Source organism: Petaurus breviceps, unplaced genomic scaffold (genome assembly GCF_028583685.1).
Source record: "Petaurus breviceps papuanus isolate PSGF00001 unplaced genomic scaffold, PetGlider_PUasm1.0 216, whole genome shotgun sequence".
NCBI classification, from domain to species: Eukaryota; Metazoa; Chordata; class Mammalia; order Diprotodontia; family Petauridae; genus Petaurus; species Petaurus breviceps.
Genome location: NW_027185867.1, coordinates 3,207,281 through 3,235,148, shown reverse-complemented (window position 1 = coordinate 3,235,148; position 27,868 = coordinate 3,207,281). Strand labels below are relative to the sequence as shown.

The window sequence follows — 27,868 nt, the reverse complement described above, 5'->3', positions numbered from 1 at the left end:
TGTTAATTAATCACCTCCTATGTGCTAGACCCTAGTGATTTAAGGTGCTAGTTGCTAGTGATACAGTGATAAAAATGAAATGATCTGATCCCTAAGAGCTTACTGAGGAGGGTTACTTTACTCCATGTTGGTACAACCTGTGTGGATATAGCGCTTGTCATGTGTAAAGAATAGGAGGGCCAGTTTGACTGAAACATAGACCACATGAAGAGGAGAATTGTATAATAAGAATGACAAAGAAGTTGGCATTTATTCTTAGAGGTAATAGGCACTAGAATTTTTTGATTGGGGGAGTCTGACAAGGTCAAACATATTCTTTGCAATTTTATGGACGTTGGATTGGAAAAAGAAAAATGAGGCAAGGAGATCTCTTAGGAAGCTATTGCAGTAATCCTGGTGAGAGGTGATAGAGGCTGGAATTAGGGAGGTGGCCATGGGAATAGAGAGAAGGGAGAATTCGAGTGATGTTGTAGAGTCAGAATTTATGAGACTTGAGAACTAATTGAATCTGTAAAGTGAGGCAGCATAAGGAGTCAAGGTCACCATTGAAGTTTGGGTAACTAGAAGGATGGTGGTCTTTTCAACAGAAATAGGGATGCTTAGAAGGAGTGAATTTGACTGGGAAACTTAAGTTCTTTTTTGGACATGATTGAATTTGAGGTACCTATGAGGCATACAGTTGGAAAATCCCATAGTTACTACATGATGTGAGACTACAGCTTGGGAGAGGGACTAGAGTTGGCATAAATCTGGGAGTCTTTTGTGTAGTGCTGGGAGCTAATAAGGTCATTGTGAATGTAGAGGGCAAAGAAAAAAGGGAGCAGGATAGAGCTTTGGTGGTACACTCTCTGTTATAGCCTCAGTATGGGTGAAGATCCGTCAAAGGAAACTGAAAAGGAGGGCTGTGATATAGTGGAAGAGAATTAAGAGAGAATATATTGGAGGTGGCCAAGTTTCAAATGCTATAAAGAGCTTAAGAAGGATGAGAATTGAGAAATGGCCATTTCCTAGTCACCTAAACTTGTAACCTCAGAGTCATCTATGGCATTTCCCTCTCCCTGATGCTTGCTGCACATATCCAGTTAGTCGCCAAGTCTTATTGCTCTTACCATATGTACAAAGATAAGCATAGTCTGCTGTATTGGCTTCTGGGCCAAGGAGAGTAATATAAGAAAATCTGAGAAATGCAAGCATACTTTGGAGGAAGAGGCAAGGATTTATGGTGGAGGATGCACCTTACTAAATCTAGATGAAAAAGAATGATTTTCACTGGCTGAAAAGAGAAGGAAAGTGCACTACCATATGTTGGAAGGGGGGGGGGGGTGTAATGACCTCAGAATACATAGAACTGGAAAATGGGAGGTTGAGATTGGGAGACAGTTTATAACTCATTTTGGGCTGGATTAGTTTATATAAAGAGGAGTAAGATGGAAAGGAAGATGATAGAAGAGCTTAAATTTTAAGGAGTTTATAGAACAAGATAGTGTATAATATGTGAGTATGTTTTAGTGTATCTGAAACTTCCTGCCTTGTCTAGAAAGTATTTCTTCTCTTACTAGTACTGACTGAAAGATGTGTTTTAAAAGACATTTACCTTGCGTAGATGCTAAAGAGATTATCCATTTTAGTTCCATGGATTCCCAGTCATAATGACTCTTTAAATGCATTTTTTTCCCTTTTAAATCATAAGGTTACAACACCTTATTATTGATCTAGTTAGCCTTTCCTTCTGAAAAACACAGAATACTTTAAAGATAGGATTTTATTTTTCAATACTTCTTATGAGAATTTCTATGTGAGACAGGTGGAGATAAAAGAGAATTGTATTAGAGTCATCTAGGATGAGACTCATTTTACTCCAATCTTCTCTCTTAACACAGGTCCTTGTGTTTTGTGTGTTTGGACTGTAGTAATACTAATAGTAGTCTCTTAAATGGCATCTCTACCTTCAGTCATTCCACTACACTCCATCTTTACAGTTGTAAAAACACTCTGATGTAAAGATCTGAAAATGTCAATCCCCTGATGAAAAACTGCTAATGACTGTCTGTTGCCTCTAGAAGAAAACCTAAACATCTTCTCTGACTTTTGAAATCTTTCCCAACAATTATCTGCACAGGTATGCCTTTCTCTTAGAAGTTTTCTCTGATCACCTCAAGTCAAAAAAGACCTCTTCTCCCTAAAGTTTTCTTTGGATATTTGCTTGGAGAATTCCATTTTTCCTTTCGCCTTCTGCTTTGTATATGAATTAGTGTATGTGTCTTATCCCAAATGTCCTTCCCTTTACCTTCCATTAGATTTTAAGCCCCTTGAAAGTAAATTCTGGCATCTTTTCATTTTTTGTATCCCTGTCATCCAGTACAGAACCTGATAATTCAACTAAACAAGCTTTTATTAAACACTTGCTACAAAACAATCCCAACTCTCAAGAAACTTATATCCTATTGCATATAATATTAGTTTAATAAATATTTGATGAAATTGTTGAATTTGTTTCATTTCTGGGTATAGAGTCAAAATTTCAGATCTAACTTTTATCACTCAGTTGTATTGTAGTGTCGTAGTGTCACAGTGTGTGTTCCTGTTGGAATTACTAGAGGACTTCATTTGTTTAGTTTTACCTTTTATGGTCTTTGATGAAGAATACATTGTTCCCAGGATTGTGCTTTGGCCAGAATTTTTTGTTGTTTAAATTTTTCAAATATTTCTTTTTGATAGGTTTTTGTTTTATCTGCTCTGTGTTTATTTAAGGTTTTTTTGGGGGGCACTTTTAGCAAGTTGTTGAATTATAACTAGAAAAAGAATTAATATTAAGAAGTCTTTTATAGAATTTTAAATCTTTTAGGGATTTTGGAGATCCCATCTAACCTGACCTGTTTTTTATTTAATGAAAAAAACTGAAGTTTAGAGAGAGGCAATGACTTGCACAGTGAAGTCACACACAGTAAATTAGTGGCAGAGCTGGGACTAGGACTCAGGTCTCCTGACTACCAGACCTTAATAAATCAGTTCACCGTGTCTTTTTTTTTTTTAATCAGGATTCATTACAATATCTCCTGTTGCCTATACGTTCAGGAGAACTCGAGATTTCAGGCCGTAGGTGTCAAAGAGGAAGCCTCCACTTTTCAAGGGTAAATATTTTTTCCATTTTTCTTACTAAAAGTTTGCAAAAAAGGATTTTATATCAGTATATGTTCACAAATCCTCTGGACCTCTGCTTTTTTTGGTGAGGGGAGAGGATAGTCTGTGTATATTATTGTTTTTAGTCCCTTCCTTTTCTTTTTAGTTTTTCTCTGTTGATTTCAGGAAAAAAGTGACCATTCAGCTAACACATGAACAGCAAAAGATCCTGAACCATGAGATTAAACCTCTCCAGGTGGTGAAAATTATGGCTTTTGCAGGTTAGAGAATTTGCTTTCCAATCTTCCCCTTTTTTTCCCCCCAAGACTTCCAAGTCGAGGTAGGCAGACATGTATGTATTCTGTGCTTCTCTTTAGGGTGTGGAAGGCAGAGATCTGTGTGAATGAATTGTAATACTCAGTATAGCACCGATTGTTGGAGGGTGGGGGTGTCCAAGAGGGAAGGGAGTTGGTGTCTAAGAGTGATCTGCTATCTCTCTCCATTTCACCTTTGGTTTCTAGTCCTAATGACTTGTAGTAAGTTAGCACTGACATGTTTTATTCTCCAATATAAAATATATTCAGTGTTGTGCTAGAGCCAGCTTTTAGCCAATTTTGAAGGTGAGTATTTACACCATGGACGTTGGCAAAATGCTACAAAGCAGAGCTTGATATATTGTATTATTGATTGTCTAGACTTAAGGTGGTAAAGTTATTTCTCCAGCAGTTTGTTCAGTTTCATATTTTCCCTTTCATTTATCTTTGTTAGGTTTATCTAAAACTGAGATGTTGAAATCTCCTGTCACTCTTGTATTATTCTCTATATCTTGTGGCTCAGATAATATTTCCTTTATGAATTTGGATGCTAAGGCATTTGGAGCACATAAGTTTATTACTGATATTGTCCAATTATCTGTGATTCCTTTCAGCATAATAGTTCCTTGTCTATCCCTTTTGATTTTTTGAATGTTTGTTTTTGCTTTGTCAGATTGTAAGATTATAACTTCTGCTTTTTTGGATTTACTTGCTGCATAGTCAACTTTTTCCCCCCATCTCTTCAGTTTTATATTGTGCATATCTTTGCTTTTTAAATGTGTTTGTTATAAGTGACAAATTTTGTAGAGTTTTCTTTTCTTATCCAATCTGTTACTCTTTTTCATTTTATTGGATTGTTTAATCCATTCACAGTTTTCCTCCATCTGTCTCTAATATGCCCCCAAGGTATTTTTTTTCCTTCTGCTGTAAACACAGTACTGTATTCCTTCAGCTACTTTATTCCTTTTCTTCTTCTATTGGATTTCCTTCTTGTTTGTTAATCCCTTTTCCTTTAGGGTTTTGTTTATTAGTTTATTTTTCCCTCCTGCTTTTATCTGTTTTTATAATTCTTCCTTCCTTTTACCTCTCACTAGTCCTGTCCGTTTGTTTTTGTTTTTTAATATTTTTGTGCCCCTTTCCAAGAAGAATTTTTTCACTCTTCATTATCTATCATTTCTTTTCTTATACTCTAGACTCTTATCTTCTGATTCATGACCCCTATAATTATCTGATCTCTCTCTAGTTTCAGTATTCTTCATGTAATCAAAATTGCTAAAGTAGTAATTCCAGGCTCTCACCTCTAAACAGTATTGCCATTGCCACATATAGCTGGGCCCATGGATTCCCTTTTTCCATCATGCTTCACCCCTAGAACAATGCCAATTATTGCAAGTGTCAGAAAGGATACTGCCCCATGGTAGGGTTCCTCCCCTTCCACATCCACCTTCATCCACCACATGATTATGCAGCTTATCACTGGTTTCTACCTTCTCCTAGTTATTTTTTTCCTCCCATGTTCCTCAAAGTCTTCTCTCTGGGTCTTTGTTTTCTCACTCTTCCAAAGGCCAGTTACCAAAGGAGTTCCAGCTCCCCCTTTCTGAAGTGGGAAGAGTGAACTTTTCAAACATCAAATCAGATCACACCTAATACAAGGTCCCCATTTCCACTTGCTGACCATCTTTTTTTACCCATAAGAGCATTACAACAAGGTCTCCTTTTCCTTGCCACTTTTTATTCCTTCTTTCTACCTACTTTTCTGCCAGCTTTTCTCTTTCTGAGACCACAGGGATCATTTTCTCTCTAATTTGACCTCAATTTGACATTTCTCTGTATCTCCTTGTTCCCCTCACCCTTCTCCTTCATGGACTCTCCCATGTTGTAGTATAGTCTTATAAAAAGCACTGATTCACCAGCAGGCAGAGTATTACTAGGTTCTACTCAGAATGCCCTATGCCCATCTCTTTGCTATTACCGCCACCAGATTTCTGCCTTCACTTATCTCCTTGTGTATAGTTAAAGTGAGGCTAGTGACTTTGCACAGCCCTCTCTCACTCAAATTAGAGTCAACTGCAAGTCATGTCATCATCATGCTTTTTGGGGAAAAGGCTTTGCTTTTGTGGGAGGATATCCAAAAAACATTTCATAAGGAGAACCATGTAATTCCCACCTTGGCCTGTACTGCAGTTGTAAGCTCCCTTTAAGGGCAGGGACTGTTCTTTGCCTCTTTTTGTATCCCTAGTACTTAGCACAATGCCTAGCACATAGTAGGTGCTTACTAAATGTTTATTGATTGAATTAATTGAAAAGAGACTCCAGGGATACAATGAGAAGAAAGGTGCTGTGAACTGAGATAGTTAGTTAACAGAAAGACATGAAACAGTATCTCTTAATTTACACAGAAGACCTCACCTTAACAGAATAACAGGAACCGTAGGCATTAATAAAAAAAATGTTATACTGAAAGAGGGCCCATAGTGACAGTTTGTAGTGATAAGATAGGAACAATAACTTAATTATTACAACTGTTTGAAGTCCAGTAGGAATACACTGAGAACTTGATATTGAATTTAAGATTGAATTAGAGGCATTGGTGTCAATCAGACAATCACCAGAAACATTCCCAACCTTAAGTGTAACATGAATTTCACCAACATGGGAAAAGGCAGTGACAGGGATAGCAGCCAAGGACTTTCAGTCCAGAAATAAGAGGTCTTTACTATCATCCATAGTCCTTGTCTTTTCTCTGTGCCTTCATGCCAAAGGTTTTCTTAGGGGTCTTGACAATTCTTCTCTACAGGAATCTTGCAAACTCATCTCTTGGGAGTCTGGGAAACCCACCATTGTTTGGGAAATAAGGAGTACCAAATTTGTCTCTATTCTGAAAATGCATATCACGCTTTGTTTTTTTGGCAGTCTCTTCTAAAATGTCTTCTTGTATGGCAGTAAAAATATACAACCTCATGAGGTGGAGTTGGGTTTGCTTGGGTAATTGCTAAAAGGGAGGGGGCTTCCTCTTTTGGCTTTTTCCTTTGGAGCCTTTTCATCCTTGTCCCTTCCCTCATACACATATACATGATAGCTTTGAACTCCTTTATATTTTTTCCATGCCATCCTGGACAGTTCTTATGAAAAAAATTATGAATATCTTGCTGTAACTGATTAACTAATGCTGAATTAATTGTTCAGGCATTCCTAGGATTAAGTGGAGCTAACCCTGCATATTTCTTTGTACTTTTACATAGTCAGTTATAAAAGCTGGTGGGAGTTTTAATTATTTTCTTGGATAGCCCCTGAAACTTACTCCAGTTCTTTGGATGTGCTGTGCATCTCTAGTTTGTGTCAGTCTAACAAAATCACCTGAGATATTAGGATCCCAGAGAGGATCTTATGAGGGCCAATTGGGAAGATTTCCCAGTCTGTCGTGGTCATAACCTCTCAGGAGGCTATTGGATGCTTCTCTAACTGTTGCCCTCTAGATGAAAGTAAGGTGACCATTAAATTCACAATATGCCCCCAAGTGGTATTTTACCTCTAAAAATGGCCTGGAATTGATCGATAACAGTTGTAAGATGCTTATCAAATTTGGGGGTGTCCTTTCTCCAGGGGTCAAAATCAGAGGGATTTAAAAGGGTGATGATTTCTAACAATTGTTAAACCTCTATTAGTGATATCCTGAACAAGTGTGTCTTGAAGGGAGAAAATGCCAGTAGGCTGTTCCCTGGAGGAGTAATAAGTCAGATTCCCCATCATTATTAGTTAACGCCTTGAATAGGCACTAAGTCAGTGGGCCTTTCTGTATTCACAGAGGGAGTGAAATTTTTTGAAATAGATGAGTAAGCTGGAGGAGCAAATGGATAAGGAGAAGACTGAGTGGAAAGAGCATAGGATAGGAGAAAAAGAAGAGGCCTTTTTTTGTTGCTGTGGTCAAGATTTGTCACTTAGGGATGCCCAGTAGAACTAATAATTCATTGGATACAGGTTTTCAATAGCCAATCTCAGTTTTTCCAAAATACAATAATCAAAAGAGCCATTCTTAGTCCAGAACAGCTCATCAGCTGAGTCCTTAGCAGTTTTAGACCAACTTTCACTTAGTTTAACAGCATATGCTTTTGTCATCCCCAGACGAACTGTCAGGCTACCTTAACTCCAGGAATTCAGTTACTTTTCCAGAAAGGTTACTGAAGGAATCCTGATTTCTGCTCCCATTGTCACCATTTAAAGGGATATTAAGTGGGAAACCAATTGCAGATGATTATAAGTGGCCTTGGAAAGGATTAATTAGAAAAGATTGCCATAAGTGACCCTACAGCAGTGCTCTTGTAGAAGAGAACTATTGAGTTGTAGGGTATCCTCCAGTCTTAGCAATAGCCCTAATTCCTTGCTATGAGACGTTATCAGTCACCTAAAAATGATGACTGGCAAACTCTCCTCCTAAGGTTTTATATCTCAGGAATTCCGTTGTTCTTTGGAACACATTACATTCCTTCCTACATTGTCTGGTGGGTGCAGAATAGTCTTGTGTTAACTTGACTTTTCTTTATATTTGAAGGTCTTTTTTCCTGATTGGTTGCAGAACTTGGTTTTTTTCTGAATTGAATTATTAAGTTTAACCATTATGTGTCTTGAAGTTTGCAACCTACAGTTTTTTCCCCTGGAAAGAATCTGTGAATTCTTTCAATTGGAATTTCCTTTTTCTATGTTTAGAAGTTCTGGGTAGTTGTCTTCTATTATTTCCTGCATTATGGTGTTACGGGTTTTTGTCTTGTTGTGTTCTTCTGGGAGACCTCTGTGATCTTAGGTTAGGTTGTTTCTATGCAGTTTGTCTTCAGGATCAGCATGTTTTTCTTGCATAGTGAAGCTCTTTTCTTTTAATGTTATTATTCAGATTGCCCTTTACTTCAGTATATTTGCATTCCATATATTTGCATTTGCATATTGTTCTCTCTTTTGTTTCTTTGGTGAGATTTGTTATTGCTGATATCAGTTTTTCTGTTCTGCCTTTATTTTTGCTGTCAAGGCCTTAAATTCTGCTCCCATAATTTTCATCCCTCTTTTGAACCACTCAGAAACAGTGTGTTGTGATTTTTGTTCTCTCATAGCATCAAATTCCACAGAGTTCTCAGCCTAATCAAGTGTAGATAATTTTTCTTTGTTTTTTGGTATTCATGGATACCTGAATTCATTTTCTAGATCTCGAAGTTTTATTCCTCTATTGTTAATGTTTTCCTTGTTGATTTAAGTTCTCTGAATAATTTCAATCTTTTTTTTCCCTTCTGATTTTCTCCAGTTGCACACTCTGTACCTTCTGATGGTAGTTTTCTTGGGAGCTGGATCTCTAAGTATCTCAGCCTCCTCCCATGCTGGTCAGTTCATGGTTCACCAGCCAAGGTGAACCAAGTGAATTTTGGGTAGTCAGAAGTGGCTTCAACTGGATTTTGAGTTCTTTCTCTCAGGCTTAGTGGAGTGTGGTACATACTCCCCCCGTATGTAGAGTGTCTTGATCTGGTGTCCTGCCACAATCCTTCTTTAACTTAATTTTCTGACCCAGCATCAGCAGTTAAGAGAACTGCCATGCAGGTGCTTTGGCCTGTCCGCCCCCACACAGGCAGAGGCAGTTCAGGGCTTTGCAGTGCTGGTGCAAATGTGTGCCATAGCACTAGCTATCTCAGCCTAGGCTCCTTTACACTTTTTTTGGGAGGTGGGGGAGCAGTACTAAGTGAGCTCAGGATCAGTGAGTGTCAGTTCATGGTTTTTGTGGGTGTGTTTTTATTTTTTTAAACCTTCTTTTGGATTCTGGGTGACCTAGACCATTGCTGATTGCTGAAATTGTCTTATCTTTGGTGCATAGTTTCTATTTTGGAGAAGTTTGAGAGGTCATAGGGATCTGAGAAAATGTCCTCCATCTTGTTGCTCACTGGAGAAGCTTATTAATAATGCAGATTAAATTTAAAAGTGTGTTGGCATTTTTAGAGAGTTGGTTATTAAGAGCACACTCTTGGCTTCATGAGTACTGGGACATTTTCATTTTTTGTCTTTGTATGTCTAGTGCTTCATGGATAGTACACACTTAATAAATTCTTGTTGACTGATCTACTTGAAAATAATAGCTGCTTAATAAGTATTTGTTGAATTGAATATATAACAACATCCTTTTTTTTACAAATGAGGTAACTGATCTATATAGTTGAATTAACTTGCCATGGCCGTTTAGGTAGAAAGTCAGAGAACAAAGGTCCTCTAACTCGAAATCCAGTGATCTTTCTACTCTACCAAGGGTGTAGTGTTGAGAAGATTTAAAATGACTAACTTCCAATCATTTGCCTGGTCTTAATTTCCCTATTTATGATTAGGGGGTAATTAGTTAAAGCACCTCTAAGGTACCTAAGAGCTAACATTTTCTGAGTCTACAAAAAAGTTTTTTTTTTGATACAGAACTTTCAGATTAATTGAAAGTGTTATACACAAGAAAGGTATTTTTGACCATACTAACATAACACCTTGTATATTGTGGACACTTAAATATTGATTTGAATTGATAGCTGAGTGTAATTAGTAGTACAATGAACTATTTTTTTTATGGTATTGTAAATCCCATTCCTCCCCCCCCCAGCCCAGTCAAAAGTATACAAACTTTTCTCTTGGTTTCTAGGTACTGGAAAGACCTCAACCCTAGTTAAATACGCTGAGAAGTGGTCTGACAGAAAATTTCTCTATGTGGCATTCAACAAGAGTGTTGCAAAGCAGGCTGAACACGTGTTCCCAAGCAATGTTACCTGCAAAACTTTTCACTCTATGGCCTTCAGAGACAAAGGGAGGCTGTATGTATTGTCACTACTATCATTACTGTTGCAAATTGTTACTATCTTGCCTATGTGTGGTGTGTGTATATTCTTTGTACATATAACATATACAAACATAATATATAAAATTTATGTGACATTTGTGATAATTTGTGACTATGGTAGTAAGTGGAATGTTTGCTATCATTGTCCCTTTTTACAAATAGAGAATAGAAAGTGAGAGATTCAGTAACTAAACATCTCAGTCCTCTTACGTTTTTGAATACCAACAACAAAATTTACTCAGATTTTCTCACAGTGCAAGTACATAAGCTATGCCATTTTCCTTCCTACTTGTAAGCTGCCTGGACATACCCTTGAGTGAAATATGGTGACACCAGAATCTAACGAGGTCTATGAAAGACACAAATCTTCAGTACTTTACATTACTATGGAACTGACAGTGGACTTCATGTTTGTTACCTGAGGATCAACTTCTCTAAGTTCAGGGAGGTTCATCAGCAGATTTTTTTCTTTTAAGTCATAGTTGCTCTGGAAGAATAAAGTGTTGTGCTTTACATCAGGAGAAAGAAAATTTGACTTTGATTAAATCACAGGTGCTTGTTAGAATTGATTAATATAATTCTTTATGGTATAATTATATCCTCATTTGACCATGACAACACTATGATGAAGACAGGTTAGGAATTCTTACTGTCTTTTGATTCCTAGCCTAATAATTCTGTTATACACATGTATACCTACATACACCAACACATATTGCAGTTTACTGTTCATTAAATAACTTTGGATATTCATTACAGGTACCAGATAGCGAAGAAACTGAATCCTTTCAAGCTCACACCCTTCATGGTCAACTCTGTCCTTTCAGAAGGGAAAGCAGGGTTCCCAAGGGCCAAATTAGTATGCAAGACCTTAGAAAACTACTTTGCCTCTGCTGATGAAGATTTGAACATAGAACATGTGCCCTTATGGTGGAAGAACAATCAGGGACAGAAGGTCATGGTAGATCACAGTGAAAAGCAGGTAAGTGTTTAAACTGAAAAGGATGGTCTTAGAAATTTAGATTTGAAGAGAGTGAATGTTGACACAGTGTACTCTGTGTTTTTCTCTTATGTTTCTCTGATGCCTGCATCAAAATGGGCACAGGCAGAACCAAGAAGTGTGGAATGATGTACACGAGCCAGGCGGGATCTGTCATAGGAGTTCCAATTTATTGATCAGAGGGCAGGGTTTACATAATGAATGTAAAGCAATTATCTCTTAGGTTCCCATGAGAAAATGTTTAATGTCCTTGTTCACTGATGTACATCTATATGTTTTAATGTCCTTGTTCCCTTGCATGCATCTATGTCTGGGTCACTGCTCAGTTATCACGTCCTAAACTCCTGCAAGTCAGGAAGAGATGGTGAGCCAATCTTACGACATAATATAGCCTTCACGGGGAGCTGGCTTGGGAGAAATCCTGGACCAGAGACTTCCCATGTATGGACCAGGTCAGGGAAGGCCCTTGACTTTTCTTCTTGTCACCCTCTTTATATATTTATTTATTAAAAAAATTTTTTTTCCTGAGGGTCCCTAAGTTTACTGGAAAAATAGCAAGAGCAGGCATTAAACAACACCTCTTCGAGTTTTTAAAGTTCATCCTAGCTATGTGCTAGGTAACTTGTAGATTAAACAAACTGCCAAAGTCTAGAAGTTCCAGTATTTCTTTGATATCAGAGTCCATTTTAGTAATCTCCTAATTCAGAGCAAAGACCTCAAGGTATCTTTTTTTCTCTTTATTCTTCCTTCAGTTTCCTGAAGATAGCTCTCATAGGGCAGAGCCTCTCTAGATCTGTTTCATCAGACGAATAGCATATCCCTTGATCCTTTTGAAGAACTTTTTGCCATGAATGGGACAGTTTCCTAAAATATAGACTTGTTCATGTAGTAGTTGTTCCTTATGTGGGTATAGTTCTTTAAAGAATAAATTTTATTAGGGGCGGCCAGTTAGCACAGCGAGTAAGAGCACCGGCCCCAGTGTCGGGATGATCTGGGGATTGAATCTGGGCTTAGCACCCACCCAGAAACACCTGTCTGTGTAACCTTGAGCAAGTTACTTAACCCTAATTGCTTAGGGGCGGCCAGGTGACTCAGCGAGTAAGAGCACTGGCCCCAGTGTGGGGATGACCTGGGGATCAAATCTGGTCTCAGATACTTAGCACCACACCCAGAAATAACTGGCCGTGTAACCTTGAGCAAGTTACTTAACCCCAATTGCTTAAAAAAAAAAAAGAATAAGTTGTGTTAGGGGCAGCTAGGTTGCACAGTGAATAGAATGCTGGTCCTGGAGTCAGGAGGACCCGAGTTCAAATCCGGCTTCAGACACTTTAACACTTACCAGCCCTGTGACCTTGGGCAAGTCACTTAACCCCAATTGCCAGCCTTCCCCCCTCAAAAAAAAAAAGTTGTATTGCTGTGTTTGTTTTCTTATGTCAAGCAATACTATATAATAAATGGTATTTAAAAAAAAAAACAAAAAGAAGAGGAAAAAAATCAACACAACTAATTATTACAAATGTGTGTTATGTATAATACTTGTGGGTCTCTCTTTTCTTTCTTTTTTTTTTAATGCTTTATTAATTTCTGATTTACACCATTTGTTTCCGCCAGATTTTGAGTTACAAATTTTCTCCCTGTTTTTCCCCTACCCACCGCCCCAAAGCAGTCCCACAGGATATCCCTTCCTCCAATCTGCTCTCTCCCATATTTTCTCCCATACCCCTTTCGACTTTTCCAGTGGCTCTCTATGCCTCAGTGCCTGTATATCTTATTTCCCAATTACATGTAAGATGGCATTAATAATAGTATATATATATATTTGAATATTTGATTTTAAAACTTTCAATTCCAGATTCATTCCCTTGCTTCCTTGTCACCCACCCTTACTGGGAAGATAAGCAGTTCAGTATAGGTTGTACATGTGTGCCTAATGCAAAACAATAACATAGTAGATATATTGTAAAAGACTGACTATATTTCCCTCCCTCCTATCCCACCTCCCACTTGTTCTATTCTCTACTTTGATCCCATCCCTTTTCAAAAGTGGGTGCTTCCAACTTCTCTCCCCCCCAGCCTGCCCTCCCTTCCATCATTCCCCCTCTCATCCCCTTCCCCCCCTACTCTCCTGTAGGGTGAGATACCCTATTTAGTGTGTATTTCATTCCCTCCTCAAGCCACATTCAATGGGAATAAGGTTGACCCATTCCCTTTTGCCTTCCTATTCTTCCCCTCCATTGTAACCATTTTCCCTTGCCTCTTCTGTATGAGATAGTTTACCCCAATCTGTCTCTCCCCATCTCCTCTCATTATATTCCTCTCACCTCTTAATTTCACCTTTTAAGTATCATCCCTTCCTGTTAAATTGGTCCTGTGCCCTCTATGTATACCTGTAAACATACATATACACATTCACATATGTATTCATATGCCCATATACCCTCATATATAGACATATATATATATATATTTCTAATCCCTTCAACTACTGAGAAAAGTTTCATAAGCTATAGTTATCGTTTTTGCATGTAGGAATATAAATAGTTCAACTTTGATAAGTTCCTTATGATTTCTTTTCCCTGTTTACCTTTTCATGCTTCTCTTGCTAATTGTATCAGAATGTCAAATTTTCTATTCAACTCTGGTTTTTTCAGCAAGAATGCTTGAAAGTCCTCTATTCCACTGAATGACCATATTTTCCCCTGAGGGTCTCTCTTTTCTACAAAGGGATAAAGTGGGAGTGTCTTCTCAGATCTCTCTCTCTCTCTTTCTCTCTCTCTCTCTCTCTCTGAGGCAGTTGGGGTTAAGTGACTTGACCATAGTCACCCAGCTAGTAAGAGTCTAAGGGCAGATTTGAACTCAAGTCTTCCTGACTCCAGGACTGGTGCCCCTTCAGAACTCTTCTTTCAAACATGCTTGTTTTTTTTTTTACAATTTTGCAACATTGACTTTTGATATCTGTGTGTATTTCTGTTTACATTGTTGTAGTTATATATTTTTTGGCTCTGCTTACTTCATTGTGCATCAGTTCATATAAATCTTTCTGTGCTTTTTTGTATTCATCACATTAATTATTTCTTATAAGACAGTAATATTCCATTACCTTCTTGTACCACAGATTGTTTAGCCATTCTCCAATCTATGGGCGTCTACTTTGTTTCCTATTCTTTCTTATTACAAAATGTGCTGCTAGAAATATTTTGTAGTATATGGGGACTTCTTATCAGTGGCCTCCTTGGGCCAATAAAGTGAAATCTCTGATTCAAAGGCTATGGACATTAGTCACTTTGTTTGCATAATTCCAAATTACTTTCCAAAATGGTCGCACCAATTCACAGATCTGCCAGCAGTGGCTCAGTGTAGCTATCTTCCCATAATCCTTCCACCATTACTGTCTGACTTTGTCACCATTGTCTTTGTCCATTTATAGGATATGAGGCGAAACTCCAGGGTGTTTTGATTTACATTTCACCTATTAGTGATTTAGAGCATTCTCTCATGTGCTTCTTAATAGTTTGTAAATTGTTCTTTTGAGCACTGTTTGTTTGTATCCTTTGACCACTGAGCTATTGGGAATGGCTGCTGGTCTTATATTTATGCCTCCTATTTGTTTATATATTTTGTGTACCAACTCTTATAACAAAGATTTTTTTTTTCCGTTTGACTACTTCCCTTCTTATCCTAGGTACATTAAATGTTTCATTTTCATGTAATCACATTATCTTTTTTATCTCTCCTACTTGCCTCCATCCCTTCTTTAGTTACGAATTCATTGCCCACTAAGAAGTATATGACCTACTTCTCTTCTAATTTTTTATAATATTGCCTTTAATATTAAACATGTATTCATTTAGAATATATTGTGGAATGTGATGTAAGGTGTTGGTCTAAGACTAATTTATTTCAGTCTGCTTTATAGTTTTCCCAGCAGTTTTTAATCAAATAAAGATAATTTTGTGTTTTCCACTTTATTTAAAACTGGGTTATTAAGCTTCATTGTTTCTGATTCTCCCTTATTTTGTCCCTTCCATTAATATATCTATTTTTAAAGCAACATCAGATGATTTTTATGACTGCTGCTTTATAATGCAGTTTGAAATGTGGATGTGCTAGTCCACTTTCATCCCTATTTCTTTTCATAATTTCCCTTGATAACTCTAGATATTCTATTTTTCCAGACAGATTTTGTTGTTATTTCATCCAGTTCGGTAAAAGATTCCTTTGTTAATTTGATTGGTATGGTATTAAAAATATAGATTAACTTTAGTAGTGTTGTTATTTTTCTTATATTGTCATGACCTAGATGTGAACACAATGTTGCTTCAGCCTTTTTTTTCTTTAAAATTTTTTTACTTTTTGTTTACAACATTCAGTTTCACAATCCCTTGACTTTTAAATTTTCTCCCTCTCCCTCCCCTCTCCCCTGCCCCCCATGGAGGCATGCAATCCAATATAAGTTCTACAAATACCTTCACATTAAATATTAGTCAAGTTGTAAAGAAGGATTGAAGGAATGAAAAATGAGAAAGGAGGGGCAAAAGAAAACACAGAAGAGAGCAAGTATTTTGCTTCAATCTGCATTCAGACTCTGTAGTTCTTGCTCTGGATGTAAATATCCCTTTCCATCATGAGTCTTTTGTAGTTGTTTTCTAACCTTGTATTGCTGAGAGGAGCCTAGGCTATCAGAGTTAGTCGTCACACATACGATATGTCTGTAATAGTGTACCAAGTTCTCCTGGTTATATTCTCTTCACTCATCATCAGTTTATTTAAATCTCTCCAGGTTATTATGAAGTCTGTCTGCTCCTCATTTCTTATAGCACAATAGTATTCCATTACATTCATATACCATAACTTGTTTAGCCATTCCCCAATTGATGGGCATCCCCTTGATTTCTAGTTCTTTGCCACCACAAAAAGAGCTGCTATAAATATTTTTATACATTGGGTCCTTTTCCCACTTTTATGATCTCTTTGGGATATAGCTGTAGAAGTGGTATTGCTGGGTCAAAGGGTATGCAATTTTTTATAACCCTTTGGGCACAGTTCCAGATTGCTCTCCAGAATGGTTAAATCAATTCACAACTCTACCAATAATACATTAGTATTCCAATTTTTCCATATCCTCTCCAGGATTTATCATTTTCCTGTTTTGTCATCTTAGCCAATCTGACCAGTGAGATGTGGTACCTCAGAGTTGTTTTGATTTGCATTTCTCTAATTAGTAGTGACTTAGAGCATTTTTTCATATGCTCATAGATATCTTTAATTTCTTCTCTGAAAACTGCCTGTTCATAAAGTTGACCATTTATCAATTGGATAATGACTTGTATTCTTATAGATTTGACTCAGTTCTCTTTATATTTTAGAAATGAGGCTTTTGTCAGAGACACTGGTTGTAAAAATTTCTCTAGGGTTACGTTTCCTGTACTGGGTCAGTTTTCATGTCAAAGGCTCTTTTCTATTCCTTTTTTTTTTTTTTTTGTCTTTTTGGAGGGGGGACCAGTGCAATTGGTATTAAGTGACTTGCCCAAGGTACCATGGCTAGTAAGTGTTAAGTGTCTGAGGCTCTATTTGAGTGCTGGTCCTCCTGACTCCAGGGCCAGTGCTCTATTCACAGTGCCACCTAGCTGCCCTGGCTCTTCTCCATTCTGTATTTCTCACCGGGAAAGAAGCAAATTTTCTAACCCTTTTGAAAAACCATCTGTTGTCATGGTGGCATATGGTAAGTTTTGCAAGATAGATAATTTTGAGGTGCAGGATAATTTCTCTTAACTTTTCAGCATATTGCATTCCAACCACTGCCTTTGACTTTTAGTTCTTGTTGAGTAGGCTTATAAAATCTGAATGAATGATTCTTGATAATATTAAGTTGCTTTCTCTTTGCTATTTCTTCAAAGTCTTTTTGATAAGAAACTCTAGAAATTGGTGACTGTATTTAGTTAAACTTGGAATTCTCCTCTTTCAGCCTCCTGTGAATTATATTATGAGAGAAATGTCCCCTCTTTGAGTGTAGAAATTGTAGGTTTTATTATGCTTAAGCACAGTTTCAGGAATAAAAAAAAATAACCCCAAGCAAAGATTAGGATTTTAAATAGACTTTTTATAGACAAAATTACATCAGAGTGACAGAGAAATTCTTTTACATATTGCCATCTCATATATTCTTTTAGGTTATCAAAATTAAAAAAGATTCATAATCCTTTGCTTCCTTAAATTTCATTAAAATTGAACAAACTCAGTTAAACAGAATCACAATCTCATACATCCCCTAATTAAACAGACTGTAGGTAAAGGTTCAGTTACAGATTAAACTACATTTAGAGGGTTCACAATGGGTGGATTGAGAGGGGAGACTTATGCCTTTATGCCCCTTCCTCAGATAAAGTAAATCAAATTACTTGGTGAAGTCTTGACTCTTTTTTTCTTCTTATATGAGGAATGTTTAAGGTCTTAAGTAAATTTCTACATCTTTGGAACAGGTTTCAGTGAGACCCTCCCCAAATAATGAAAATTAATAAAAGAAAATCGAAGGTGAAAAATTATTATTGCAATTGTATTGATTTTCTGGAATTTGGTATCGGACTCTGTTTCATCACATTTTGAGGGAAACCAACAATTTCCAGATTGTTTCACCAAGTTCTGCAGTCAGTGTCTATTGCTTTGCTTTCCAGTTATTTAAAAGTTTTCAGTTTTAATATTTTTTTTAAGTTTGCTCTGTCATTTGTTCTTTCATCCCTGCCTTTTTTATTCTGCCTGTTTCATTTTGTTATTCAGTCCTGTTTTGAGATTTTTCAACATTCCTTCTACAAGTTCTGATGTTCTTCATTTTTAATTCCCTTTAGCATTCTTATTTCTGTATTTTTATAGATGTCATAAGAGAATCTTTCAGTGTTTATTACCAACATTTCCTTAAAGCAGCAAGTCACACAACTAGCTAGAGCTCGCAGAATTTATCTGACATCAAACTTTAGCTCAAATAATTAAGTGGTTAGTGATGAGAGAATTTCTGGCTCAGCTTTATTACCTCATTTTATTTAAGATGAACATGTCAAATAAGTAGCTCCAGGATTGATGGTTCAGGTTATACTGCAAATTCTAGCTTTATTGTTGTACTTCTCCATCTGTCTGTTTTTTGATATGTAAATCTTTATATTCCCTTTTGTCCCCCTATATTTGTCCTACCTATATAACTAAGATCTGTGTAAAGTTGTTAAAACTGATGCTGAGGCCCACTGTTTTTTGTATACCATGAATCCATGCTTTGAGCATATAATAAACTGGTTTATGTATGTTAATAATTATCATTGGCAGTAGTACCTGTCAATGAATTTTTATATCATGGTTTTATTTTCCTTTATACACAGTGTAAATATTCTAGCCTCTCTGGAGATTCCTGTGGCAGGAGACAGTTTATTAAATGTTTACTATGGGGGCGGCCAGGTAGCACAGCGAGTAAGAGCACCAGCTCCAATGTCAAATCTGGGCTCAGACACTTAGCACCCACCCAGAAACACTTGGCCGTGTAACCTTGAGCAAGTTACTTAACCCCAATTGCTTAGGGGTGGCCAGGTGGCTCAGCGAGTAAGAGCACCGGCTCCAGTGTCGGGATGACCTGGATCAAATCCGGGCTTAGATACTCAGCACCACATCCAGAAATAACTGGCCATGTAACCTTGAGCAAGTTACTTAACCCGATTGATTTAAAAAAAAAATGTTTACTATGTGCTGAACTCAGGATATAAATCCTACCCTCGAGGAGCCTACATTCCTTTAATTTTATTTTTTCAACAAAAACATCTAGTATGAAGGTATGATCGAATATTTAACCTGAAGCCTTTGTCTTGTGGGGCCATTTAATAAAAATGTCCACAAATGAAGTCATTTTAAAATAAGTTTCTCTCATCTCAGTATTTCTCTCATCTCAGTATTTAAGTTTCTATCTTTTTCTGGGGCCTGCGAAACTAGCTTTCTATAGAACTTTACAGGGAGCAGAATCATAACAATGTGTCACCACCTTATCTCTTACAGGTGGATTTTTCCAACATGGTGCTTGTTTGAATTAAAAAGGACTTAAATTGTGCAATTATCAGGTTTTCACCTTTGGAGATGGCATCAATTGCCTAGAAGTAGTGAGACACTTCAGTTTTGGCTATTATAATAATAGGAACTGTATTAATAACTTCTGAGAATGTAGAGCTTTTCAATTAACTAGGTCTTTCACAATTTACAGAACACTTGAACAGAAGTATAGCTGGAGAAACATTGGCCTGAAACATGAGACACATATTCTAGCCCTGAATCTAACACAGTAGGTTGCCTTGACCAACTCTGTTTTCCTCTCTCTGGGCTTGCTTCCCACATCTGTCAAATGAAAGGGTTGAAGACAGAATATATTAGCTTATGTCACAAGGACATGTGACATAAGGGGTCTGGCATGTGATCAGTAGATTCTTTCAGTAGACATTTCATGGCTCTAGGGATCCACAGTCCATCCTATCTGATTCTCAGGTCAGGTACTCTAGTGACTCTATGGTCCCCTTCTAACCTGAACATTCTAGTCCCTTTCAATTTTTTCCATTTTATGATTTTCTATCTTATCACTTTGGGTTCTGCATCCAAGGCAGACAGGGAAGATCGTCATTTTGGTTGTAGTTTGATACCTGCAATTGCTTGTTGTCACAAAAATGAGAGGGAAGTAAATGCCTATTATAATACATATGCTTCTAAAAACTTACATTAAGAAGCCTCCACCTCCCATTCACTCATGAAACAGTCCCCATTTCTCTCCTCCAGGAGCCTATATTCTAATGGGGCAGACCACATACAGAAAGGAGCAGACGAAAGGAGGATCTGACAGGAAATGAAGGAACCCAGTGCGGAACTTGGAATGAAGTCAGAGTCCACACATAGAGGGTTCAGGAGGAACTTACCATTGGGAGATATTCCAAATTAAAACAAACAGAAGGATTAGGAGATTCTTGGGTGAGGAGATCTGAATACTGAGGGAAGTTTCAGAATGAACCAGCAGGAACAGGGATATGGTTTTGAAGTCTAAGAAAGTCACGAACAGAACTGGGATGAGAGTAAAGGTATGACCATTCTACCCTTTAGAAGTGCTTTTGTTGTAACCTTATTTTTTTCCTTTACTGCATTGGGGCCCTTTGAGCTTATTCATTTCTTTGAGATTTCTGTTAATTCTCTTACTGTCTCTTTCCTGTTAAGATTTGTTGTGGGAAGAATATTTTCCCCATTGAATTAATGGATAGACTCCTATGGAATAAATCTCTCACAGTGTAAAAATTTAGAGGTAAAAACCTAGGTTTTATTATGCTTAAGCACAGGTTCAAGAAGTAAAAAAATAACCCTGAATAAAGATTGGAGTTTCTGACAAAGCTGTAAGGGAAAATTTAAACCAGAGAGATAATTTTTTTTTAAAAACATATAATAATCTTTAAAAGATCACGTAGACCAAGTCAAACAGATTTGTTATCTCATGCTTCCTTCAATTAAGGTTGAGCAAACTTAAGTTAGAACAAATTAATAAGCAGACTAAGTTGTAGATTTAAACACCGAGTTTTAAAATCCTACTTAGAAAACTACATGGCTACATTTTAAAGTCATAATGGGCTAATTAAGAGTAGGAGATTTACGTGTCACAAAGGTAACCAAAGGTTCAGAGCCAGAATCCTTTCCACAGAGTTAACTAAATCCCCCTGGGAAGGTTTAAAATGTTTATAGATGCTTTATTCTCTCTTTTGGCTTATTATTTCAGAAATGTCAAAAATCTTCATTCAGTAATATCATTCCATGAGTTGGGTTTTTAGCCAGATGAAAGTTAATATTAACAGGAGACAGCCAGAAATGACGTAATAAAATAGAATAAAAGGAAATATAGAATTCTCATAAGGTTCTTTCCCCTTCATTTTTTTTTTTGGTCACTCTTTTATTTGATGCATTTGTTATTGTTTTGAAATGGTACAAGAGACCCAGACTTAGTTGTAACCAGTTTCACAGACATTTTGTCCAAATGTTTCTGCAATATCTACATCTTTCCCTTTCTCTCAATTCACACGGTTAACACCGTAATTCAGAACCTCAGCACTTCTCACCCAGACTGCCTGTTAACTTACCTCCTTCCTTATAGGTTTTCCTAATCTGTCCTTAACAAAATTTCCAAATTAATTTTGAGGCACTGGACTAGGTCATTCACCTCTTCATAAACTTTCAGTACTTTCCAATTACCTATAAGATAAAATACTCCTGATGATCTGAATCCAACCCAGTACCTGTAATGCCAATAAAATATTTACAGCATCCACGATCATGATAAAGACCGTGACTAAATATTCCTGCATGGTAGTTGATTGCAAAATAGAACAAACTCTCCATATAGAGGACAGAAGCAAAGCATTTATTTAGACACCAGAAAACCAAATCCCCAAACCAGTAAGCTGATTCCATCAGAGTAGTTAAAGAAATTAACAAACTGTAACAACACAGAGAGCTACAGCATTCTTTAGCCTTCCCACAAACCAATATAAGATTAATATTTACTCACTAGCGTATCTGACTCCTTGCCTGAGAGTCCTCTACCCCAGGGGTCTGGTCTAGCTCTGATTCCCAGCTTCCTGTGGGCTCTACTCTACCCTTCAGCAAATTCCCATTCCTATTACAGTGCCTCTATTTCATATTACTCCTTTGAAGCAGTCCAACCTTCTGCCAAACTAGACTGTTTCCTGAACCTGATATGCCATCTCCTACTTTTTTGTTCTTACATGCCATCCACCATGGCATTTTCACTGACTTTCAGAATGATTTTCTTCCTTTATGCATTAACCTAGGTACAACTTCTTTCTTGAAGCCTACCCTAATTCTTTTAGCTGAGAACATTCTTTCCTTCCTTAGATTTTTCTAGAGCAATTTGGAGCTCTTTTCACTACCTTCTCAATAAAATATAAGCTTCTTTAGGATATTGACTATTCATTTTTTTAAACCTTTGTATCCCCAGTTTCTAGTGCTGTGTCTTATACCTAGTATCAAATTAGTTACTGTTCTGTGCTTTGCAAACCTTAATGTTCTACCCAGGTTGTCCTAGCTGCTCTAGCTAATTGCTAGCTATTTCTTTTATCATTATTGTTGTTGTTACCACCTAGGATGTACTTCAGAAATGGTTGAATATTAAATAAATTAGTGGTGAGACTAATCCTTTGAATTTTTCATGTGTATCATTCCATCTTCCAAAAGCTACACTTGCAGACTATTTGATGACTTGGAACTGTCTTGAATTTTCTTCCCTGACTCTTGAACTTTAGTATCATAGGATCATAGATGAAAAGCAGGGGCAGTTAATATTTTTTTTTTGTTATCATGGACCTCTTTGGCAAACTAGTGAAGCCTATGGAACCCTTTTCAGAACAATTTTTTTTAATATATAAAAAAACCATATATAAGGTTGCCAAGGAAACCAGTTATATTAGAATTCAGGAATTGGACTACTTTTTAAAAACAAATTCCTGGATCCCAACTTCAGAAGCTCTGATTTAGAGCATGAAGGGATTTTAGACCTCGTTTTATAATTGAATAAACAGGGGCCCAGAGCTTGTGTGACTTGCCAGACATTATCTATAATGCCCAGGTTGGAGCTTACAAGGTTTAGTTTTCTCTCTTCCTTATGAAGAATTATTTGTTCTTGTTCTGTTGCTGTAGTCCTTTGAGATCATACTCTGTTCTCCTTTTTGGTTGTAGCCATCATAGACATAATTCTGTCCCAGCATATGGAAAAGTAGTAAGTAGCAGTCAAGATTTGAACCTGGAACCTCTGACTTTGTAAATCTAAATCTCTATAACACCCTGCCTGATTAGACTATTATTATTTAGTTTATTATAGAGGTTTTGCTTATGTTTAAGTCTTCCATTTTTATGAATTTTTCATATCTGCCCTCTTTTTATTCCTTACAGGCAAATTTGGTATTAATGTCAATATATGGTACTACTGTGTACATTGTTTATTATATACAGTGTTGTTAGGGGCAAAACCTGCAACTCCTCATCAAGTCTGACAGTCCACAAGAAGGGCTTTGGCGTTTTCTGTACCTGTCACCTTTTCTTTTTGATGAATCAATCAGTTGCTGATCTTTAACACTTTTTCTTTTTAATGTCCTATAAACTTTAAAAGCTAACTTTTTTCTTCTTCTTTTTCAATGTGTCCTACTCTTCCCCTTCCTTGTTTTCTTTTTCTTATATTTTAGTCTACTTTTGACTCCTATACCCTGAGGAGATAGAGGATAGACAAGTCTTTACAGAATTTGAATATTTTCCCAATCAGAATTGTAGTTTGGGTTGGAAGAAATTGTTCTAGACTGTGCCCATAGCCTAAATTTTGAAGCCTGATTTACATAATTACAGACCCTTCTCTTTTTTCATGCCTTTAGTCTTTGATACTATATACTTTGCTTTCTAGAATGGTGCATATGAAGCAGCCAGACTTTGGGAGAACATGAAGAAGTTGGAAGAATGCAGAGAAGAGGCGTATCATATGACTCATGATGGTACGGAAGTCTTAGCATAAGTCTTTTATATGGAACGGGACTTGTTTACTCTGGAGATTTGAACCATAACCTCTTGTCTCTTTTAGGCTATTTGAAACTTTGGCAACTTAGCAAGCCTTCTTTTGGTGCTTATGATGCCATCTTTGTGGATGAGGCCCAGGATTGTACTCCAGGTGATAAATATAGGAAACAAACCTAAAATAAGTAGAAATGAACACTATCCCTCTCTCTGTCTCTCTCCTTCTCCATGTGTACATACAGGCATATATGTGTATGTGTATTTATATATACACATGTGTATGTATAATTGCTGTGTATACATATATATGTGTGTGAAATCACAGTTTACGGTCATCATTCTCTCTCTGACACTGACAATAGATGTACAGTCCTGAACAATTCTTTTGAACTTTTTAGGCCTTGGTTTCTTCATCTGTAAAATGGGCATCATAACACTTTGTAAATCCTAAAGACCTTCCCACCCCCATTTTTATGAAGTGCCATGGTATGTAGTAGTATTCTGAACTTAAGAGAGTTGACACTTGGATTTGAATCCTGGCTCTTACCCTTTTTAACTATATAAGATTCACTGACTCTAAGCCTCAGTTTACTTTTCTATAAAATGGTACCTGCTTCATAGAATTGTTCCGAGGAAAATTTTTTGTAGAAGACCTAAAACAGCCATATAAATATGTATGATTATCCATGCTTACAAAGGAAACAGCGATATAAATCATCCTAAAACCATTTGTGTTCTACTTTGAAGTATATCATGTAAAGATAAATATGCTTATCTTCTTACTTATGTTTTTGCTTCAATTAGCATTATTAAAATATATCTGCCTTCCCTAAGAACCAGTCAGCTGATGGTAAAGGGTCACTAATCTTAGGATGAAAATTTTGTCACAGATAATACCCATGTGGATTATGTGAATGTACAATGTGCATGCACATGTGAATGTAGTTCTCTGAGGGATCTTGTTGGTTTCAAATTGGGATAAAACAGGCAGAACGCATTGGCTTGTTTTCTAAGGATATCTGTGCTTAGTGAACGTTTGCGTCATTGCACATTATCAGCATATATAGAGAACAGTTTATAGTTGTAAAAGATATGTTACTGATAAACTAGATGAATGCTAGTAATAGTTTTAGTTTTGATTTATTTACTTAGTCCTCAAGAGAAGGGAAGACATCTGTAATGCCCTGGCTGGAGCTTACAAGATTTAGTTTCCTTTGTTCCTTATAAAGAATTATTTGTTCTTATTTTATTGACTGTAGTCCCTTGAGATCATACTTTTTTCTCCTTTTTGGTTGTAGCCATCATAGACATAATTTTATCCCAGCCATGTGGAAAAATCTTTGTAGGGGACCCACACCAACAGATCTACACCTTTCGGTATGCTATTAATGCCCTTTTTGCAGTGCCACACACACATCTCTTCTATCTCACGCAGGTAAGAACTTTCCCTGCTCTCAAAGTGTCGTTTTTGTTTTTTGAATTGTGCTTTCCTCACTTAAGTTACATGCCTGAAACGTGTGCCCGAATCTTAGATTCTAGACCACTCTTTCTGTTTTCTTCCTTAAGGGCTGCAGAAATCCACTTGAGTACCTTCTCTGCATTATTTGGGCCTTCTAGGGAGGGATGTGTTAGATACAACCTGTATGACTCATTGTAGCTTTCTCCTCTGTATACCTAACATCAGCCTTCCTGTACCTGGAGGTTCAGTGGTGTTAAGAAAGGAACTGGGCTCTGGAAGTACTAGGAGCCAATCATAATCCACTGTCATAACTTTCTTTTTGATATGACATATTCAGCCCTACTGAGTCGTCTATAAGCCATAGCTCCTGCTTTGGCTTGTTTGTTGTCGCAGTCACTTTAGGCATTTCCCATGGGTTCTTGTGTGACCCATTATAAGATAAGATATTGTTCATCTTCAGGTATGGCGTAGCTCAATCAGTCAAACACTGAATTTAGAACCAAAACTTTTTGAAGTAAGCATTTTTTATTCAATCACAGAGAAGCTTCCAGGATTGTAGCTAAGATTTAAAAAGAACCAGTCTGTCAGGCAGATCCTGAAGCCTCCAAAATTTTTATTTCAACAGGCATTTATTAAGAATGCTGTGTGCTCTACATGGAAGATACAAAAATAACACAAAGCTTGTGTGCGCGCGCACGTGTGTATGTGTATATGTGTTTGTGTTTTGGGATGACACACTAGTAACTGTAATAAAAGTTATAATGACATAAATAAACAGAAGAGGACCTATATAGAGGAATAAGAAGATTCTTTTAGTAGGTTAGAGGAAGGTATTAGGGAAAGCTTCATGATGGTAGCATATTTATAGTAGTTGGACTTAGGGGAATGGTGAGCATAAAGGGAAGAAGTCATGAGGGCAGGGCGAAATTGGAAAACAGCAATAGCCTAGGTTGGCTAGAACATAGCATAGATGCATGGCATTTGGTAGTGATGGATATGAATTGTCCTGAAGTTGGGGGCAAGGGGACTTCTCAGATGCCTTCAGATTTATATGGCCCTGTATCAGAGCCATATAGCAAACTGATACAGACGTGAATTCTTGAAAAAGGCAGAGAACAGAGCTGTGTCAGCTATCTGGTATGATATGCAGGGGTGGTTTTTAAAGTTCTTAGCTTTTTAAAAATTTGTTACAGATTTCTTGGGCAGTCAGAAAATTGTTTTCAACTACATAAAATAAATAGGATTACAAAGGAAATCAATTAAATTGAAAGAAAGATGTAATTTTTTCCATCTAAGTTCATGGGTCTCCCCTGAAATTAATCTGCTTGGATTACTTGGGAATCCTAGGACCCTAGGTTAAGAGCCCCTAGTCTAGAGAAAGGTAGATAGAACATAAAAGGAGAATGTTGCTGTAGTGCTTATATGAGAACAGGTCCTTAACCAAAGTTAGAGAAGCAATGTAGCTTAGTTGAAAGAACACACCCAGGGGAGCAGAAGTTCTAGATTCAGATTCTGCTTCTAGTATCTACTACATATGTGACCTGGGGCAAGTAATTTAATATATGGGTTTCAGTTTGCATATCTGTAAAATGTGGGGGTTAAGCTCAATAGCCTCTAAAATCTATGCTTCTATGATCTGACTCTACTTCTATAATCTTATGACATCAAGATGAAGGAATGTAGGTGAGAAACATAATGGATAAAATTAAAAGAACTTGGTTGGTTCATAGGGGAGGGAGATGGGAGATGTCAAAAAATCATAACATCACAGTTTATGCCAGTCATTTTGTACTCCTTCACCTTGCCATGCCTCCCCATCTCTATCTCCAGCCCAATGAATCCCTTCTGTAATATCCTATAACATCTCCAACTTTCTTAAGGTTTGACAAATAGCCAGAATTTGAACTCAGGGCTTCTGATTCCATAGCAAACATTATTTCCACTGTACCATACTGCCTATACCCAGATTCTACTTGAATTTCTTCAGTGATTGGGAACTTACTATTTCATGAAACATTTTTAAATGGATCTGAGGTTTCAATCCTGGATGATTAGGAGAATGATATTTGAAATATTTAAAAACACTATTAATAGTTTGTTGGGAGATAACATAATAACCAGATTCTAGTTAGAACCCATCATCAACTTCATGTTTGAAGACTTTCCAGCATGCTAGAGCATTCTTCTGGCATATAGTCAGCTAAGTGGTACAGTGGATAGAATGTTGAATCTGGATTCAGGAAGACCTGAATTCAAATCCTGCCTTGGACACTTGATAGTTCTGTGAACCTGGGCAAGTCTCTTAATCTCTTCTTGCCTCAGTTTCCTCATTTGTAAAATGGGGTTAATAGCAACTGCTTTCCAGGGTTTTTGGAAGGATCAAATTTGTAATGCAATCAACAAATCATAAAGCACTATGTAAATACTGGTATAGATTCAGAAAATCTAGAGTCATTTCCATGTCATGTTTAGATATGATTGGTAGGACTTTAGTGGAAAATGGATCTAGTGGTGGATTGCCTATCTTTTGGAGGAAGACCGGTCTTTCTAAGGTTACTCTTTGC

General features: G+C 37.0%; 1 protein-coding gene across 4 annotated transcripts in view; it reads left to right on the top strand.

Moving 5' to 3' along the window:
• Positions 1–27,868, top strand: part of FBH1 (F-box DNA helicase 1) — a 91,346-nt gene that overhangs the window by 37,738 nt on the left and 25,740 nt on the right. For all 4 annotated transcript variants that reach the window (XM_069094268.1, XM_069094266.1, XM_069094267.1 and 1 more), the window contains 7 exons: positions 3,039–3,131; positions 3,307–3,401; positions 10,084–10,252; positions 11,038–11,260; positions 23,739–23,826; positions 23,913–23,999; positions 25,144–25,280. In XM_069094268.1, the coding sequence (XP_068950369.1) occupies positions 3,039–3,131; positions 3,307–3,401; positions 10,084–10,252; positions 11,038–11,260; positions 23,739–23,826; positions 23,913–23,999; positions 25,144–25,280 (892 nt within the window). The remainder of the gene's footprint in view (positions 1–3,038; positions 3,132–3,306; positions 3,402–10,083; positions 10,253–11,037; positions 11,261–23,738; positions 23,827–23,912; positions 24,000–25,143; positions 25,281–27,868) is intronic.